The sequence below is a fragment of the Dasypus novemcinctus genome, chromosome 24, assembly GCF_030445035.2.
Source record: "Dasypus novemcinctus isolate mDasNov1 chromosome 24, mDasNov1.1.hap2, whole genome shotgun sequence".
Lineage (NCBI taxonomy): Eukaryota > Metazoa > Chordata > Mammalia > Cingulata > Dasypodidae > Dasypus > Dasypus novemcinctus.
The window spans coordinates 18,680,335-18,699,607 of record NC_080696.1 but is presented as its reverse complement, the minus strand read 5'-3'; the positions used below and the strand labels follow the sequence as shown (position 1 = coordinate 18,699,607).

At 41.5% G+C, this 19,273-nt stretch overlaps 1 protein-coding gene across 13 annotated transcripts in view; it reads right to left on the bottom strand.

The window, feature by feature from the left end:
- The window catches only part of CFAP61 (cilia and flagella associated protein 61), a 309,663-nt gene that overhangs the window by 251,649 nt on the left and 38,741 nt on the right, over nucleotides 1-19,273 (bottom strand). For all 13 annotated transcript variants that reach the window (XM_058286761.1, XM_058286762.1, XM_058286763.1 and 10 more), the window contains 2 exons: nucleotides 14,951-15,083; nucleotides 4,347-4,506 (listed from right to left, as the gene is read on the bottom strand). In XM_058286761.1, the coding sequence (XP_058142744.1) occupies nucleotides 4,347-4,506; nucleotides 14,951-15,083 (293 nt within the window). The remainder of the gene's footprint in view (nucleotides 1-4,346; nucleotides 4,507-14,950; nucleotides 15,084-19,273) is intronic.

The following is a 19,273-nucleotide window of genomic DNA, read 5'->3' as shown; positions in this document are numbered from 1 at the left end:
TGTGATCCAGAAAATGTGATCCAGAAAGCACTAGTAAGGCAGTAGGGGAAGTGAGACAGGGCAGGAAAGGCTGCTCCTGGCATATTAATTTCCTGGCACTTCTGGTGAATATTCCATCAGGTGAGGTTGTCCAGAGCACACAATATAAGGGCTGAGGGATATGGCAGGTTCCTGAGAACTCATGAGAATGACAACACATCAAATAACTTGCTAAAGTGAAAAAGAAAAAGAAAAACAAACAAACCTGTATCTAGTGTAGCATGACCTCCACTGGAGTTTTCAGTCAAGGTCATCTAAGATAAAAAGTCACTTGGTCAAGAGAGTTCACACAAAGCAGAGAGGTCTGGATCTCGATTCTAGATCAGTCAATAATGAGCTTTAAACCTTGGATGAGCTTGGCAAGTATGAAATGGAGACATCACCACCTGTCCTAGCTCTCCCACATTGAGTGATGAGGATAAAATGAGATAATGTATATGAAAATCCTTTGAAAAGTAAAAAGCAGTAAACAAAATGCAAGATAGAAGGCACAATGATGTGTTCTCATTTTAAACAAAAGTTTTAGTGCATATTTTAGTGAAATTATATTTCCTTTAACTTGAGACTTTCATCAGAAAAAAGTAACAGGAGATCACAGCACATTTGGAATTTTCTTTGTTGTTATTGTTAGGAAGATGGCAGCAAAATGTGTTGATGATTCTTTTCTTAGATATAATGAGCTGTTGCTTATTTGTTGAATCCGTCCCTGAGTTATTTGGAAGTCTACAATATTTGCTCCTAGGTGAGAATTTCATCAAGAATCATCTTTGTATCAGTGAACATAAAGCAGATTTTAAAAAATAAACAAGGCTCAGAACTTAAGAAAAGTCTCCTATTTCCTTTTTTACTACTTGTAACTAACTGATCTTCAGTTTAAAAAGTATATATTAAAGAAGGTAGAAAGAAGCAAGACATTTTTTACCTTCTATAGCTCTTGAGATTGGGTTTTCACTGGACAGAGATATGCTGGAATATGTGTGTTTTTAAGTCCTGGGTTCAGTTGAAAGTTTGAATTTCCTTACCCCTATAAAGTCTCCAAGACAGGAATTTCCCACCCACTCAATGGACAGTATATCAGTAGCATCAGAGCCACACAGGAATATACTGGTAGAGAATATACCTTTCAATTAAAAAAAAATTTTTTTTTAAGTGTTGTAACATGTATATAACAAAATCTGCCATTTTAACTACTTTTGGAGACCAATTCAGCGGCATTAATTACACTTACAATGTTGTGTTGCTATCACCATTAACAAAAATTTTTCATCACCCAAAACAGATATTCTTTACCTATCACTAATTCCCCATTCCCTCTGCCCTCCAGGCCCTAGTAACTTCTAATCTACCTTCTGTCTCTATGAATTACTTATTCTCAATCTTTCATATAAATGGAATCATACAATATTTGTTCTTTTGTGTCTGGCTTATTTCACTTAGTGTAATAATTTAAGGTTCACCCATGTTGTAGCACGTATCAATACTTTATTCCTAATCATGGCTGAATAACATTCCATTGCATATATATACCACATTTTGTTTATCCATTCATCTGTTTGTGAATAATTGGGTTGGTTCCATCTTTTGGCTGTTGTGTACAATGCTGCTATGAACTTTGGTATACAAGTGCCTTTTTGAGTACTTGCTTTCAATTCTTTGGGGTATATGCCTAAGAGTGGAATTGCCAGGTCACACAGTATTCTATGTTTAACTTTTTGAGGAGTTGCCAAACTGGTTTTCATAGAACCCGCACCATTTCGCATTTCCTCCCTCAGTGTACAAGAGCTCTAATTTCTCCATATCCTCACAATACTTGCTATTTTCTGTTTTGTTTTGTTTTGTTAATACTAGCCATACTAATGTTTGAAGTGGTATCACTTTGTGGTTTTGAGTTGTGTTTCCCTAATGGCTAATGATATTGAACATGTTCTCATATACTTATCTGTCATACGTATATCTTCTTTGGAGAAATGTTTATTTCAGTCCTTCTCCCATTTTTTAATTAGGATTTTTTTTTTGCTAGGAATTGTAGGAGTTCTTTATATATTCTGGATATTAAAACTTTATACATATATGTATACATATATATTTATTATATATATGATATACAACTATTTTCTCCCATTCTGTATGCTGTCTTTTCAGTTTCTTGTTAATGTCCTTTGATGTACAAAAGTTTTTCAATTTTAATTTTAGTTTTTGGGTTAACTATTTGGTTTTTTAATAAGCAATGTCTGTAATGAAATTGAATACACAGACAAAAATGTATGCAATCCACAATGCTCAGCTGAATGAATTTACAAAAAGTAAAGATACCTAAGGATACTAATCCACTACCTGACTTGTAACATAGGAGACTAGTTTGGGGTTGCCTGGCTGGCTTTTTTTTTTTCAATGTATTTTTATTAGAGAAGTTGTGAACTTTTAAAACAAACATGCATGTGTGTAGAATTCACATACAACCCTTCATCAATACACCATACCATTGTGGAATATTTGTTACAGATTACGAGATAACGTCATCAGACTATTACCACTAACTATGCTCCATAGCATACATTTGGCATATTTTTCCACATATCCCATTATTAGCATACTACATCTTTGGCATTGATGCAAGAACATTATAGTATTGGTGTTAACTATAGTTCATAGGTTACATTAATTGTATTTTTCCCATGCTTCTCTACATTCCCACCACCCTGCAATAGTGACGTACATCCATTCTAGTTCACAGGACATTCTTGCATTTGTACTATTAACCACAATTCTCATCCACCACTGGATGTTCCTAGATAATTCTCTAGCTTTCTTTCAATTGACATTACTTCCCTAGACTTTCAGCCACAATCCCATTTATAAACCAGCTGATACTCACTGTAATGTGTTACCATCAACCCTATCCATTTCCACACATTTACAGTAAAGTTAATTAATAACTTCTACATACATTCAGTATCAGTACTCCTTACAGCCCTCCTATCTCCTAATAACCTATACTCTAGGTTTTAACTCCATGCATTATTTCTTGATATTTAGTTCATACTAGTGAGACCATGTAACATTTGTCCTTTTGGGTCTGCCTTATTTAAAAGATGTGGGTTATATGGGAACCTCTTATTATTATTATTATTTAATGTAATGTTCTATGTGATCTATTAACTTTAAGTTTTTTTATTTTGATGAAGTCCAGTTTATCTATTTTTTTTCCTTTTGTTGCTCTGTTTTTGGGGTTATAGCTAAGAATCTATTGCTAAATACAAATGCCTAAAGATTTTCCCCTATGTTTTATGGTTTTGCTCTTATTTTTAAGTCATTGATTCATTTTGAGTTGATTTTTTTGTATATGGTGTGTTAAATTTGTTTTCAATTACAACAGACACACACATATAGAAAATGCTTAAAATTTTTCAGGATTTTCTCTATGCTTGGTACAGACTCTATCACTTAATCCTCCCAACCACTCTTTGGAGTACATGCTGTTTTTATCTCCATTTCATACAGCGAAAACTGAGCCAGCCATTAAGCCATAAAAAGGTACAACATTGTGAATGTAATTAATGGCACTGAATTTTAAATTTGAATATGGTTAAAAGGAGAAATTTTTAAGTTGTATATGTTATTAGAATAAACATTTTTAAAATATAGAAACATAGGACTGTATACCACAAACAGTGTCCCCTAATGTAAATCATGGACTATAGTTAATAGCAAACTTACAATAATGTTCTTTAATCAATTGTAACAAATGTACCACAGGAATGCAAGGTGTTACTAATAGGATGGTAACTGGGAACTATGTATTTTATCCATGATTTTTCTGTAAAATTACAACTTCTCAAATTAAAAATAAATAAAAAATTTTATAAGTCATTTATTATATTTAGACTTTTGCATATGTGTGTGGAAAAAAACCCTGAAATGCAAGCAATTATTTCACCTAATTTATGTCTACTCTAACAGTGAAAATTCCGAGGGTGGACATTCTGAATTTATGAAATCTGAAGCTGCAAGGCCACTAAGTCTAACGATAGCTGCGCACTTTTGACTATCCATGCTCAAAAATATTTACACAAGAATGTGATTAACCATGGGAACCACTCTTTAAAAAGGACTGGACAAAATTTTAAAATATTCCATCAGCGGAGCAGGTACAGCTCAGAGGTTGAGCATGTGTGTCAAATGTACGAGGTCCCAGATGCAATCCCTAGTACCTCCTAAAAATAAAGTTCCATTATTTAGTAAAAACCACAGTTGTGTATAAGGCATGGATTTAGTTTACTGACATGTCCCTGTGAGGGCCATTGTACCTTGGCTTCCTTGAACTCTTAGCTGTCTTGGTGGCTCCAGAACATCGTCGGGATGTGGGTTGCAGAGTCCATGGAAAGGCCCCAGGTTGAAGCACTCATGCAGGAGTTCCATGTTCACTCTTGAGCACACACTCATGAACCCAAGAGCTACGCCTTCCACCTGAAACATCCAAATTCCTCATTACTCTATGAGACCTCAAGTTCATTTTCAACATGAAATTTCCATAGGACCACAGTATGTGGTCATTTGGTGGTTTGGCAGTTACCTGAGATAATCCCCCTGGAATATTCTTCCTTCAGTAGCTCAGCAACTAGCACAATGCATAGCTGATACAACATGTAAATGAAACAGTGGATAATCCTAGAAGAAAGCTGCCCAAGAGTTCTTGAAGATAAACTACCGGAACTTAACACTTGCTCTCTTCTCCCAGATAACCCTTCTGCCTGCCCTGGCTCTCCTCTACTGTCCTCTCCTTTCCTCTCCTCTACCATGCACAGTTCTCAGTAAGAACAGCCACCATCCCAGTGTCTGTCAGATCAATCCCAGATTCAGAGGCAGTGGTCATGCACCCTGATCAGGTAGGAACTCTTCAACTTTCCTGAATTCACTTATTTTGTTGGATGGTCTTATGATGGGGGAAGTGAGGAAAGGAGGTTGTGGGAATGTTTGATAGAAGTAAACTCGAGAACTCTATGTACTCATACAGAAAGTAATGCTAGGCTCCTTGTGTCAGTGACTATTTCATTTGAAATTAGAGACATCTTTGAAACATGAAAAAAAAAGATACCTCACAAAATATTATATCAGCGTGCAGTTTTTCAAAGCTTTGTCCAATGTCAGTTATGTCATGAAGGCTGTATCTTATGGCATAAGTGTCCAAAGCTTGGATATGACACACGTGTTAGGGATGAGAACACATAAAAATGCCCTTTCCCAGAGGACACTTGCTAGTTTGCATGTTTCCAAACCCTGAAGGAGTCAGGCCACAGGGGTTCACCAATCAGGTCTGATCTGCAAACTCATGCCTTCCTGGCATTCTTGCAGATACCTGGCGCCGAATCTCTTGCAATGGTACCCATGTCTGTGGCTTTGATGAGGACAGTTCAGAAGGGAAGATGAATAACAGCTCATCTGGACCTATTCTGGGCACTGAAATTTTAAAAATGAACAATAAATTTCAATTCTATCATATTCCACATTGAGAGATGGCTATGACTGAATCCCTCCAATAATTCTGTATTTTACTCTCCTCTGCAAGGGGAGCATTTAAAATTAAAAGAGTGAGGGGAGTGGATGTGGCTCAAGCGGTTGAGTGCCTGCTTTCCACATGGGAAGTTCTGAGTTCGTTCCCAGTACCTCCTAAAACAAAAACAAACAATAATCAAACAGAAAAACCAACTCAGGGGAGCTGAGGTCGTTCAGTGGTTGAGCGCCAGGCTTCCCACATATGAGGTCCCAGTTTCAATTCCTGGCTCCAGTACCTCAAAACTAAGCAACACACCCATTATTTGTTCCTTTAAAATAGTCTCCCCACAGCATGCCCAGTGTGAAAAGAGAGAGAGTGTGCAGGCACAGTCCTTTAAGTTTCAGATAGATAATTCTGTTAATTATTCAGCGGGTTTTAAGCAAATTCTGGTTGACTGATTTGACACTAACAGCTCTTATTAGAAACCAGGCCCTATCCTTCATGTGCTCAGGTTTCATTTCCTGAGGCAATCATTCCACACAGGAAGTGGAAGAGCTCGGCAATCAGAAGCATTCCCTGTTGGAAAGAACACAATGCCTTTCCATAAATGCCAAGGCAGAAAAAATGGTTACTACTTTAACCACCTAAGAGGAGAACCAAGCAACAATAATGCACAGTATTTTCAATGACCCAGGAAAAAACTAGGCATTTAACTATTTGTTCTCAACTATGTCTTCACAAAAACTTATTCTCAAACATGCCTTTGAAAAATAAATTTACGACTCCCTTTATTTCCTCCCCATGCTGAAATACAAAAGGAATTTTTAAAAAATATAGTTTTTCTATGCATATTCTTTTCTTTACAGATTCCCCCCCTCAAAGATACTTCCTGTAAAAGGGTGGATTTACATAGCTGTTTTATAAAGCCATTGACACTTTAATAAAAATCCAAAACAAACATTTTAATTTTTTTCCCAAATAACAAGTGACTGTCTTGTTTGCACTCATGAACAAAGGCTGCGTAGCCGCAGTTGTCTGGCTTCTCTGTAATTTTAGGCCCAAGACTCAGCAGACGCTGATTAACCAATCCATCTACCATATGTGCAGAAAGGGACGGCCAGCCTCACTCTCGGCAGGGAAAATTGGCATCCATCTTGGTTCACATGGAGATGTCCTTCTAATCTACAGCCGTGTTGGCACAACCAAACTTCGATGGCCCGAAATACCTTTTGCTGGCTTCACGGCAGGCTGCATGTGCATGATAAGAATGTATTATTTATAAGACTGCTGTTAGTAATGAGCTATTACACTAATGGCTCGTTGTGTTTGGAATTTGATTTCAAATGGCATGGATCACACATTCTGATGAAAATGAGAAAAACATGTTTTGCCATTAGGAACAAAGATTTAATGTTCTCCAATTCTACAACCTGTTATATTTCCATCATTCATCCAGGGTTGTAACGATTCACAGAAGTTCACGATTATAGACCGCAACAGAGCGAGCACATATTGAGGAAGTGTCTGCTTTTTCTTTTGGGGTTCTTTCAAATAACCATTCTGACTTGAGAAATGCTGTTTTTAAATATGAAACTTGCAGGAGTATTCAAATGCATCTGTGTGTGTTGTCTGGAAAGATAAATGGATTTAAAGGATTTTTTTTTTTACTGGTACAATTAAAAGGCATTTATTGCTGTTATCTTTCTTCCTGGCAGCAGAGGTACTTTCCACCACAAAGCCTGTCCACCATCCTATGCTTTAGAGCAAACCTAAAAGGTTTGCTGTTATTCCTGCTTCTCCTGTGAAGGTCCACATGAAACATGAGAGGTTTAGATTCCTACAAAGCCACAAATATAGTGGCCTTGTCTTCACAAACAGGTCTGTTTATAGACACACATGCACTGTATCATTCAAGCTTTTTTTTGTTTTGTTTTGTTGTGTCATCTTCTTGTGTCAGCTCTCTGCATGGGTCAGTTCACAGCGCAGGTCCACTTACCTTCACCAGGAGGCTCCAGGATTCAAACCCAGGACCATCCATATGGTAGATGGGAGCCCAGTCGCTTAAGCCACATCCATTTCCCTCATTTAAACTTTGATACAAAAACCCTGCAACCACCTAACCTTTGTGGGGAGGGGATGATACTGCAGGGTTTTTCCCTCATTATGACCATGGTCTTCTTGGACCCTGTATCTGATACCATAGGCACTGAGGACCTGACAGGCCTTCCGTTGCCTGTGGTCAGTGGTGCATGCTCAGACCACTGCTGCCCATGCCCCTGGTAAGGCCAAAACAGATGCTCTGCCCATCTGTCTCCAGGAGCTGCCCTTGGCCTCCAACCACCCTCTCCTGAAATCCCAGCCTGAAGTAAACACCAGATGTCAAGGTAAGCCAGGATAAAGTAGTGGTAAGGAACTTGCAGCAAGGTAATGACTATGAAGCTGTAGAAAGCCCTGTTCAAAATCCTTTAAGTGGTCAAGGGTTTCCCATGTGGCTCTGGCACAGCTCTCAGGCATTACACATGCAGGGCTCACAACTGCCGTGGGCTGGTGTGGAAGACCCAGACTTAATGTAGTTTAACCTATTACCTCTCCTCATTGGTGGCTGCCTAAAAGCAGCGGTATGACACTAAATGCTCAATCAGCATTTGGGGTGGGGGTGGGGGAGGTGCTCTGAGTTGCAGCATTTGCTGACCTCTGTAGTGTAAATTCTCCCACCGTGGCCAATTTCAGGCTACCAATGTGATATCATTGAACAGGAAGTTAAAAAGAGATGTGCAGTAACAACCATTGTACAGTATTTCCACTATCCAGATGCCACAGACATAAAAAACTTCAAGACCAGAGAGAACAGTAAAATCCATGAAGATGTAACAATTGGCTCTGTGAGTCAGAGTGAACTGGCTTCAGCACATCGCTTCCTGAAAGGGGCAGCTGGAGGAAGTGCACGTGGTCAGAGCGAAAGCGGTCCCAGGAGCAGGTGGGAGATCACAGAGCACAGAGCCTGGAAAGGCTGAGGACAGGCTCAGACCAGATCCTACCCTAGACTGCTCTCTGTTCACGTGTCCTGCTTCTGCCCCTTTGCTTAAAGATCAGCTCTGCAGACTCGTCTTTACTGGAGAAGCAATCGGCTCATGCTCACAAAGCCTCTGATGGCTGAGGCTTGGGCTGAATGCCTTGTCTTCTTTAGAGGCACGAAAGGATTCTCACAGTGTTGGGACTTCTGTCTTCACCCTACAGTTTTCCATTCATATTTATATGCACAGAAAGAGCATAGCATTTGGCAAAAGAGAGAAAGAACATGCAGGAAGAGGTCGCTGCAGCCAACTTTGCAAACACTAAATTAAATGATTTGGGTTGAACTTGCACCTTGATACCAACAAATGAAAAGCCAAATGTAGGGAAGCAGATGTGGCTCAAGTGACAGGGCCTCTGCCTATCGTATGGGAGGACCCGGGTTTGATCCCTGGGGCCTCCTGGTGAAAAGAAAAAAGAGAAAGCATGCCTGTGTAGCAAGCCAGCGTCCACGTGGTGAGCCAAGTGCATGCGCGGGGAGCTGAGTGCCCACACAATGAGCCAAGTGCCCATGCAGTAAGCCGAGTGCCTGTGTGGGTACCCATGCAGTGAGCCAAGTGCACGTGCAGTGAGCCTAGTGCCTGTGTGGGTGCCCGTGCAGTGAGCCAAGTGCCCATGAGGTGAGCCGAGTGCCCAAGCAAGTGCCTGCATCGTGAACCAAGTGTCCAAATGGCGAGCCAAGTGCCCGCACAATAAGCAGAGTGCCAGCATGAGTGCCTGTGTGGTGAGCCAGTGCCTGCATGGCGAGCCAGTGTCCACATGGTGAGCCGAGTGCCCACATGAGTGCCAGCACGGGGAGCTGAGTGTCATGCATCAAGCCAAGTGCTGGTGCAAGTGAGTCAACAAAAGAGAGACAAGGGGAGAGTCATGGTGAAGCACAGCAGAGACCAGGAACTGAGGTAGTACAATTGACAGGGAACCTCTCTCCATGTCAGGGGTCCCCAGGATCGAATCTCTGTGAATCCTAGAGGAGAAAGACGAGAAGAGAAGACAAAGAGAGAAGTAGATAAAGAAGATCACACAGCAAACGGACACAGGCAGCAAAAACAGCAGGACAGGGGAAGAAAAAAAAAATCTTAAAAAAAACACCAAATGCAAAGACCTTATTAAACTGGAGGGGCATTTGATCACAGAAAGGCCTTCTTGGGGTCTGAATCATTTTCTTTCTGAGTAATTTTTTATCTTGTCGTGTAAAGATGAAGTTTTTCATAATGGTGCTCCTGAGCCTAAATGTTTCCCGTGACTGTTCCTTTTATCATTAGTCTGGAGTTAAAGGCAAAATAAGATTATGAAAGGAATTCCAAAGACTTAAGTATGAAAAAATAAAAATCCTTTTAATGTAGGAGAAACAAACACTGCAGACTAGTACCTCAGAACCTAAATTTTAGGGCTGGTTTCCACCTTAAGAAACTAATGCCCATCTCTCTTTCTCGATTCATCCCGTCCTTCGCCAGCAGTCTCTGTTTTACCATCATAGAGATAAGAGGGTCACCACTTAGTGCACTGGAATCATTTGGGGGAGCTTTTTAAAAAAAACTGATGCTTGGGCCCCACCCTAAAGACTTATTGAATCCTGGCCTCAGGATTTAAAAAATTGAGATATAATTTATCTACCATAAAATTCATTCTTTTAGTATATCCAAAATGTATATAAAGTAAGCCATTATCTATTAGAAGTCACTCTCATTCCTCTCTCTGCCCAGGCACTAATCTATGTTCTTCTCGTGGATTTGCTTATCCTGGACAGTTCACATGACCAGAATCACATAATATATGGTCTTCGTGCCCAGCCTGGCATAATGTTTTCAAGGTTCAAATTATGTTGTACAATGTGTCAGTACTTCATTCCTTTTTATGGCTGAATAATATTTTATTGTATAGATATATCACATTTTGTTTTTTCATCAGTTGATGGAAATTTGGGTTGTTATCTCCTTTTACCTAATATGAATAATGCTGCTATGAATATTCATGTGCAAATTTTTAGAGAACATATGTTTTCAACTCAAGGAGGGTAACTGCTGGGTCATATGGTAACTCCATGTTTAATTTTTTGAGGAACTACCAGTCTGTTTTCCAAAGGAGCTGTATCATTTTACAAACCCACTAGCAATGCATGAGGGTTTCAATTTCTTCACATCCTTATCAACACTTGTTATTGTCCCTCTTTTTGAGGATAACCATCCTAAGTGGATTTGAAGTGTGTGATATCTCATTGCGGTCTTGATTTGCATTTTCCATTATGACTAATGACGCTAAATATCCATTATCTCATGTGCTTGTCGGCCATTTATGTATATTCTTTGGAGAAATGACTATTCAGATTCTTTGCTGACTTTTTAATCAGATTATTTGTCTATTGTTGCAAGAGTTCTTTATGTATTCCAGATACTAGTCTTTTGGCATGGGGATTTTTTAAAAGCCCCCAGGTGATTCTCACACACAGCGAAGGTGGCAAAACCACTGAACAAATCTTTGAAGTCATTATGTTAGCGAATATGAGAACTTTTGATTCAGAAAAGTAAGATTTAAAAATTGCTCTTACAGTTTTACCAAATAATGAAAAATGATGAAACCCTAAATATGTCACACTAGAAGCAAAACTGCTAATACTTTTCAATGAACTGACATCGAGTTTCTCCTTTTAAAATGAAGGTCAAATATCTGCATGGAAAAAAAAATCATTTGAGGTCATCTTTGCCTGAACCTTGGGATTCTATTAATGAAATATTCAGGATAGGGCTGGGCACCCAAGGGCTCCAGCCATGCTTCTTGATGATGATATGCAAAAGTCAAGCATGAAAATTCATTCAAAATAAGATTATCTTATCAAAAACTATCTTCAGTCTAGTTTATACGAACCTATTTTAAAGGCCTTCAAAGAAGTAAGAAGAATATCCTCACACATTTAAATTACTTTCATTGCTAGATTCCCAAGACTATCAACAAAAGGCTGACCTTGTGAGGTAGCTGTACACAAGTTAGTAAGAAGCTGTCTGGAGTGAGGCTTCATTCCTTTAAGACTTGGTCCTCAAAGTGTGGTCCCTGGACCAGCAGCAGCAGCATCACCAGGGATCTAGGGAGAAATGCAGATTCTTGGGCCCTACCTCAGATCTACCAAATCAGAAATGTTATGGGTGGGACCAGCCATCTGTGTTTGAATCAGCCCGAGAAGTGATTTTGATGCGTGCTCAAGTGTGAGTCCCACTGCTTTGAAATACTTTCCTCGCATTTCCCCTATATACATCAGGCAGACACTCTTTGGCACGGTCCTATTCATTCTCCAATGACCTGAAGGCTCTAAGAGGCTCCTTTTTTTTTTTTGGAGGCAATTTCTCCACATCACTGAGTCAGACCCATGAGTATACCTATTTCAGCATTTTCAACTCTAAGAACACCCAAAGCTTCAAATGGGATGGCAAGAGGTAGTCTGTCAGCACATTTTACAGGGAGGCCTATTTTAGGAGACTCAAAGACAGCATCACCCCATGAAAAACACCTCAGTGCGCTTCCGTTTAGCTATCAGAATTAGCATTTAGTTTCTAAAATGCTGCAGGGGTAAAGGCAGAGAAGGAGCCCATCCTCAGCTATATTACACGAGGGGGAGCCCCCCTCGTGGATACAACAGTGCAGGGGAAGGGGGGCAGCAGCCATCCAAGAAGAACCACCTGGGGTTTTGGGTCTGCCCACTTGCTGCTTTGGGGCGAGTCCCACGAAAGCAGGCGAGCTTGTCAGCTCCTCTTGTCTCTCCTCACTCCTTCCCTTGGATTTGAACCTCCAGGTCTACGGTTAGCAAACCAGAGGGTGTGGGTTCTGTCTTTCTTCACTCACTTCTCTATACTTCCTGTGCTTCCTGATGGACGCTCCTGAATGAGGACACTCCTGGGACAGGTCCTGAGTATGTGGTCACAGCTGAACACTCACAGGGCCAAGGTGGCAGAAAGCAGGGAGAATGGAATAAAGAGGGCCTGAAGCCCACAGGCATGGGGGGACCCGTGTTTGGCTGGCGGGCTCCTTCCCTGATGCAGGGGCTACTGCTCCAAAGTTCCAACCTACTGGGGCCCTGAAGAAATGCAAGCCCAGGGATCAGGCCTTCTGTATTTTTAGAAATCCCCATTTTTATATATACTCTCCTAATTTTTTAAATATTAGCCACTAACTTAACAATATTTAAGTATGTATAACCTGAATCAAATCATGGAGAAATACTGGACAAACCTAAATGGGCACATTCAGCAAAATATTAATAATTGACCAGCACTCTTCAAAAATGCCATTGTCCTGAAAGATAAAGACAGACTGAGGGAAAGTAGATTTGGCTCACCTGATAGAGCACCCACTTACTGTACAGAAGGCCCAGGGTTCAAACTGAGGGCTTCCTGACCCGTGTGGTGAGCTGGCCCATGCGCAGTACTGATGTGTGCAAGGAGTGCCATGCCACGCGGTGGTGTCCCCTGCATAAGGGAGCCCCACGGGCAAGGAGTGCGCCCCTCAAGGAGAGCTGCCCCATGCAAAAAAAAGCACAGCCTGCCCAGGAGTGGTGCCACACACATGGAGAGCTGATGCAGCAAGATGGCACAACAACAACAGCCAAAAAAGAGACACAGATTCCCGGTGCTGCTGACAAGAAGGCAAGAGGACAGAGAAGAACACACAGTGAATGGACACAGAGAGCAGACAATGGGGGGTCTGGGGTGGAGAGAGATATATTAAAAAATAAATCTTTAAAAAAAAAAATGACAGACTGAGGAGTTGTTCCAGATTACAGGAGAAAGAAGAGACATAGCACCTGAATACAACAAAGAATCTGAATTTCCTTCTGCTATAAGGGACATTATTGGGACTCTAAGTAATATCTGAATAAGGACTACAGATTAGATTGTAGTGTATGGATAATTGCTTGATTTTGAATGTAGTAGTATAGTTATATAAGAGAATGTCCTTGCTTTTAAGAAATATACACTGAAATATTTAGAAGGGGAAGGAAATGGATGTGGCTCAAATGATTGGGCTCCCGCCTACCACATGGGAGGACCCAGGGTCAGTTCCTAGTGCCTCCTGAAGATAGCAAACTGGCACAATGGGCAGGCATGGTGAGCTGACGCAACAAGATGATGCAACAAAGAGACACAAAGAGGAAAGACAATGAGGGACACAACAACCAGGAAGCTGAGTTGGTTCAGGCGATTGAGCACCTCTCTTCCATATGGGAGGTTCACAGGTTCTGTTCCCAGTGCCTCCTAAAGAGAAGACAAGCAGACAGAGAGCACACAGCAAATGGGCAGAGAGACCAATGAGAGCAAATAATGGGGGGGGGGTGATAAAAAAATAAATCTTAAAAAAAAAGGGGGAACATCACTCTGAAGCCTATTCTCAAATGGTTCAGAAACAAATACACACACACACACACACACACACACACTTAGAGAGAAAGCAAGAGAATAATAAAGCAAATGTGTTAAATTGCTAATGTTTAGGAAATCTGGGTGAAGGCTAATGGGAATGCTTACAAGTTTTCTATAAGTTGGAAATTATATCAAAACAAAAAGTTCTGAAAAATGAATTGCTTTCCAAGTCAAACAAAATCCAATGGATGGCAGGATGCTAGTTTGTGAACGCTGGCCTCTAGGATCTTGAGGCTCTTTGTACCCCTTGAGACACTTTTCCTTCCCTGTAAGATGGTTAATTTCATGTGTTAACATGGCTACGTTACGGCGTCCAGTTGTTTGGTCAAGCAAGCATTGTCCTGATTGTCACTCTAAGTATTAATATTTTGGAGATAGATTTGCATCTAGAGTCCTTGATTGAATCTACTGCTGAGTGCATCTATAACCAACAAAGGAAATTACCCTCAGCAATGAGGCGTGTCTCCTCATCCAATCAGTTGGAGGTCTTAAAGCCAGAATGGAGCATTTCAGAAGTCAGAAAGAAGAATCCCTGCCAATACTTCTACTCCTGGAGAATTCAACCTCACCTTCATTGGAGATTCTAACTTGCTGCCTGCCCTAACGGAATTCAGACTTGCCAAGCCCCAAGATCGTGTCAGCTAGTTCCCATAACAGATCTCATCTGCAGAAAGCCCTAACAGACCCCCTAACTCTAACCCCTATCTCTACAGCAGCCTGGGCATGTGGAAGGACCACACAAAAAACCTAAAGCCAAGAACATTGGGGCACTGGGGTCAGTGGTGCCACAGCTCAGAAGCTGGCCTGGAGCCACATGGAAGGGCATGGGGGTTGTGGCAGGGCTGGGCAGCTACAGACTGCAGTGGGTGTTGATGCTCAGGGACATGACTAGTTCCTGTTTCTCCCACTAAGCATGTCCCCAGGTAGGCTGATCACCGACCTCACACACGACAGCATGATTCTCTTCGTCTTGGGCCTCTATGAGCTCAGCCAGGAAGTATTCGCCATAAGTCTCTCTCAGAATCGTGTCATGGCGCATAAATATTGGCATGAGGTCATCATGATCTTCCACCCTGTTTAACAGAAAGGCTTCAGTTCAATGTTCATTCGTTTGCTTGTTCCTTCAATTGAGTACCTACTACGTGCCAGACCATGGTCTAAATGCTGCAGATGCAGCAACATTCTCCGGTGATGAACTTAAATTCTAAAAGGAGAAACAGACAATAAAAATGGAACAAATACAGTTTCAAATCTTTCAAGGAATGATAAGTGCTTTGAGATGGAGAGTGATGGGGTCAAAAGATGAGGGAAGACCACTCTGAGGAGCTGGGACCTGAATGGAGAAAGGAGAAGCAGCTGCATGGAGAACTGGAGGCAGAATGCTCCAGACACAGGTACACACTTGGTATGTTTGGGTGTGGAATATGCAGCAGCATTTGTCATGAGCCAAATGACAACAAGCCAGATGGCATTTCCCAAACGTGTTCTAAGGAACACCACTTTTTTGGTATTGCCCCAGCATCCCCTTCCACCCCCAGAAAAGAGTTCAAATGTAGAAAAACAACAGCCTACTATCTGTCCCCTCATGGAGTGTTGCAGTTGTGTATTAATGATGCTGAGAAGTTCTACAATGAAGAATCATGAAACTTGTTTATGCATTTCTGAAACCCTGGCCCACGGTACCCTTTATTCCTAAGGTATCTATAAAATTCCCACAGGGTGGTGGGAAGGGGGATGCTGGCTTGAAGGCAATGACACTGCTTGCCACCCTGCAGACTCCCAACTGGACCTTGGATTCCCAGGACCCTTTACAAGTAGTGGGCATGTCCAGGGTGGGCGAGCAAGAACCTTGGTGATGCCGGCCCTGGGACTCCCTATGCTGCCATAGTCAACATTCCTTTCTCCTCTTTAGTACATTCTTGGTTGAATTTAGTGTTCAATTTCACCTGTCTGGAATGTTCTGACATATTTTTCCCAGTATTTTTCTTGTAAAAATTGTTCTGGATTTGTAATATCTTTTCTAGTATTATTAGATTTAGCTACTAATCTTTATTTTTTCCTCTTGAATTGATTACTATGCCATCTCCAGCATCCCATTTTATCTTCTAGTGTGTTCACTTTGATATAAATAGTATTTCCGTCTACTGAATGATTCATATGTCTATAAGCCCCAGGTATCTCTGTTGCTAGGTAGGTATGGCCATCTTCACCTTACAGATGGAGGGGAGCCAGGCCTGTGGTGAGGAAATGAACTACCAGAGATGGCACAAAGAGTCATTAGTAGAGCCATGATTTGAACTCAGGTTTGCAGACTCAAACCTGGCTTTCACACCCTCCTCCATTCTTTGCTGGAACAAATCTCCAATTAATCCCACCATAGCACCACGTGCCAAATCTAAGCCCTTCAAACTGGACAACACAACGGACTCTGGGAAAAAAAACCCACCCTGCTCTCAGGCTGAAGCCCTTACCTCTGGTGACACAGGCTCAACTGTTGCAATGATGCTGGTTTTTTAAGAACAATAAATATCTTGATGAAGAAAGGCTATATTTGAAAAACCAGCTCTGTGCTCTATAAAACCTCAGCACTAAGGCAAGAGCTAGCCAACAGCCCATAGAATAAGAAGGAAAAAAACATACCAGAAGGTGACAACCAGGGGACCTCCAACATAAATCCCAGGTTGAAGTTTACAGTTAACCTCTTGTAGCACCCTCTGGAAAGAGAGACAGCAGAGGGGCCTTCTTTAGGCAATGGGAATCTTTTTTCATATTCTAGAAATCCAGCTTTGATGCCACCACTACCAAAAATCCTTCCTCTGTCATGCCAGGGCCTCAGCGGGATTCTCTAGTCATGAGTCTGAAATGGGGCCTAAGAACAGACACCAATTGCATTTTTAGAATGGGCATAACACCCCTGATTTCATAATCAATTTTCAAGCTAGTTAGGCTTTGAACAAATTTTTTCAAGTCGTCCTTGATACTTGCCCACCCATTTCTGTGTGTGTGACCATTCTGACAGCTATCAGTGGACATCTGGGGACAGGTAGACTGAGGCTACATGGCAAGTGCATCAAAGACTGGTGATGCTCTTTTGAAAAGGCAAGAGAATAAATGGCACGGTTGAGTGGTCAAGAGCTCGCACTGGGGAGCTGCAGCACTTGATCTGGATCCTGCCTCTGCTGCTTACTGGCAAGTGACTTAACTTAGCTATGCCCCAATTTCCTCATCTGTAATAAAGTAGTAAATATTAAGATGCTACTACTATGATGTGCTTGGGAGAATCTCAGGCACAAAATAAGCATCTAGTAAATGTTATCCAGTTGTTACTATTATCATTACTACTTATGGAGGAAAGATCAATAACAATAACTGGAGAATTTTTCTAATTAGTGGATGGGATGGCAAGTCTATTACAACAAAAGTTTGAATCGTTGCACTAGCTGTCCATCAGCTACTGTAGCCATAAACTGCCATTCCATCTGCTATTGCTGATCTTTTTCACACCCTGCTTTCTTCAACTCACTTCGACTCAAAAACTTTTGCCAGCTCCTTGCTATTTCCAGGATGCCTCATTTTAAAATGCCTCCATCCTTCCACACTTATCCCCAGTAACTCTGCAAGTTGATCTAGTCCCTGCCCTTTGAGGCCCTCACCATATACCACCCTTCCTGACCCTGCTGCTCTCCACACCTCTGGCCCCTTCCAAACTCCAGCAGCCTTCAAGGCTCACCTCCATCCCAGCCGCCAGTGGCTTTTCCTCCGTTGGACACACTGCCCAGTTCTGGTGTGTGTTGTCCTGGCTGCCGGGTGGTATCCTCCCAACTAGGGAGTGAGTCTGCTCTGGGGGCCGGAGAGGGACTCCTTGCTTCCCTGCATATTCCACAGCGTGTGGTGCAGGGTTCTATGTCACAGGTACAATGGTGGCAGTTGGGACAGATAGGTGGCCCTTGCCATGTGCCAGGAGCTTGCCAGTGTTTCCCTACTGAGGGTGCTGAGTGGGTGCCCTCATAAAGTCAGCTTTATAGATGAGGGAAGTATGGGTTCAGGGGGCAGAGGCCACAGTTTGGCCCCGCTGTTCTACAGCCTCCCAAATCAGCCTCTGACTCCTGTGGACTAAGTAACTGCAGACAAGTTACTTTCATGCTGAGCCTTGGTTTTCTCAACTAAAATGGGGATAGGCCCTCTTGATTTAGAGGTAGAATGGACATCACCATCCCAGGACCCACAGGATGGAGGAATAAAATCTGGATTAGCATGGACTTACTGGTATTCTACTATAGAACTATTGTGACTAATAATGGAAGAAATTGTAGCATTGATGTGGAGAAAGTGGCCATGGTAGTTGTTGAGAGCAGGGAGAGGGAAGAAGAGATGTGATGTGGGGGCATTTTTGGGACTTGGAGTTGTCCTAAATGATACTGCAGGGACAGATGCTGGACAGTATATATCCTGTGATAATCCACTGAATGGACTGGGGAAGAGAGTAAACTACAATGTAAACTATTATCCATGTGCTGCAGCAGTGCTCCAAAATGGATTCACCAAATGCAATGAATGTGCCACAGTGATGAAGGAGGATGTTGATGTGGGAGAAGTGAGGTGGGGTGGGTATGGGGTATATGGGAACCTCTTACATTTTTTAATGTAGCAGTTTTTGTGATCTATGTATCTTCAAAAACAATACAATTAAAAAACATTTTTTTAAAATTAAAAAAATTTTTAAATAGGGGGATAGGGACAGAGAGGGCTGTGAGGCTAAAAGGTGGTAATATGAGGGACAGACTTGCACGGTATGACGTGGCCCGACATCCTTGCCTGCTGTTCTCACGTGGAAAACCACAGCTGACTGGCTCCACAGGAGCCCTCAGACTCTCAGGTAAATGAGCCCAGAAATCTGTGCTACCTTTGAGTAACTGCTCACTTCTCTATTTAACAACCTGCCAAAAGGCTACTGCTAAAAGAAGGTGTTTTTCCTCTGCAGAAAGAGTCCTTGATGACATTGGCTTTTAAAAAAAAATAAGAGATTCTAATCTGAGAAAACCCAATAAATCTATTTTGAAACATTTTGCCAAAAATAAAGGGCTGCATCAATATTTATTAACTGAGATAATTATTGTCATTTTAAATAATGGGAAAATAATTCAATATCATAATCATTTTAAGTGGATTAAGTCAGCAGTCACACAGGGAACTCCAAAATCAACTGTGTACCATGGTCTTTAGAGCTGTGATGGACATGAAAATATTGGTCTGTGGATATAAA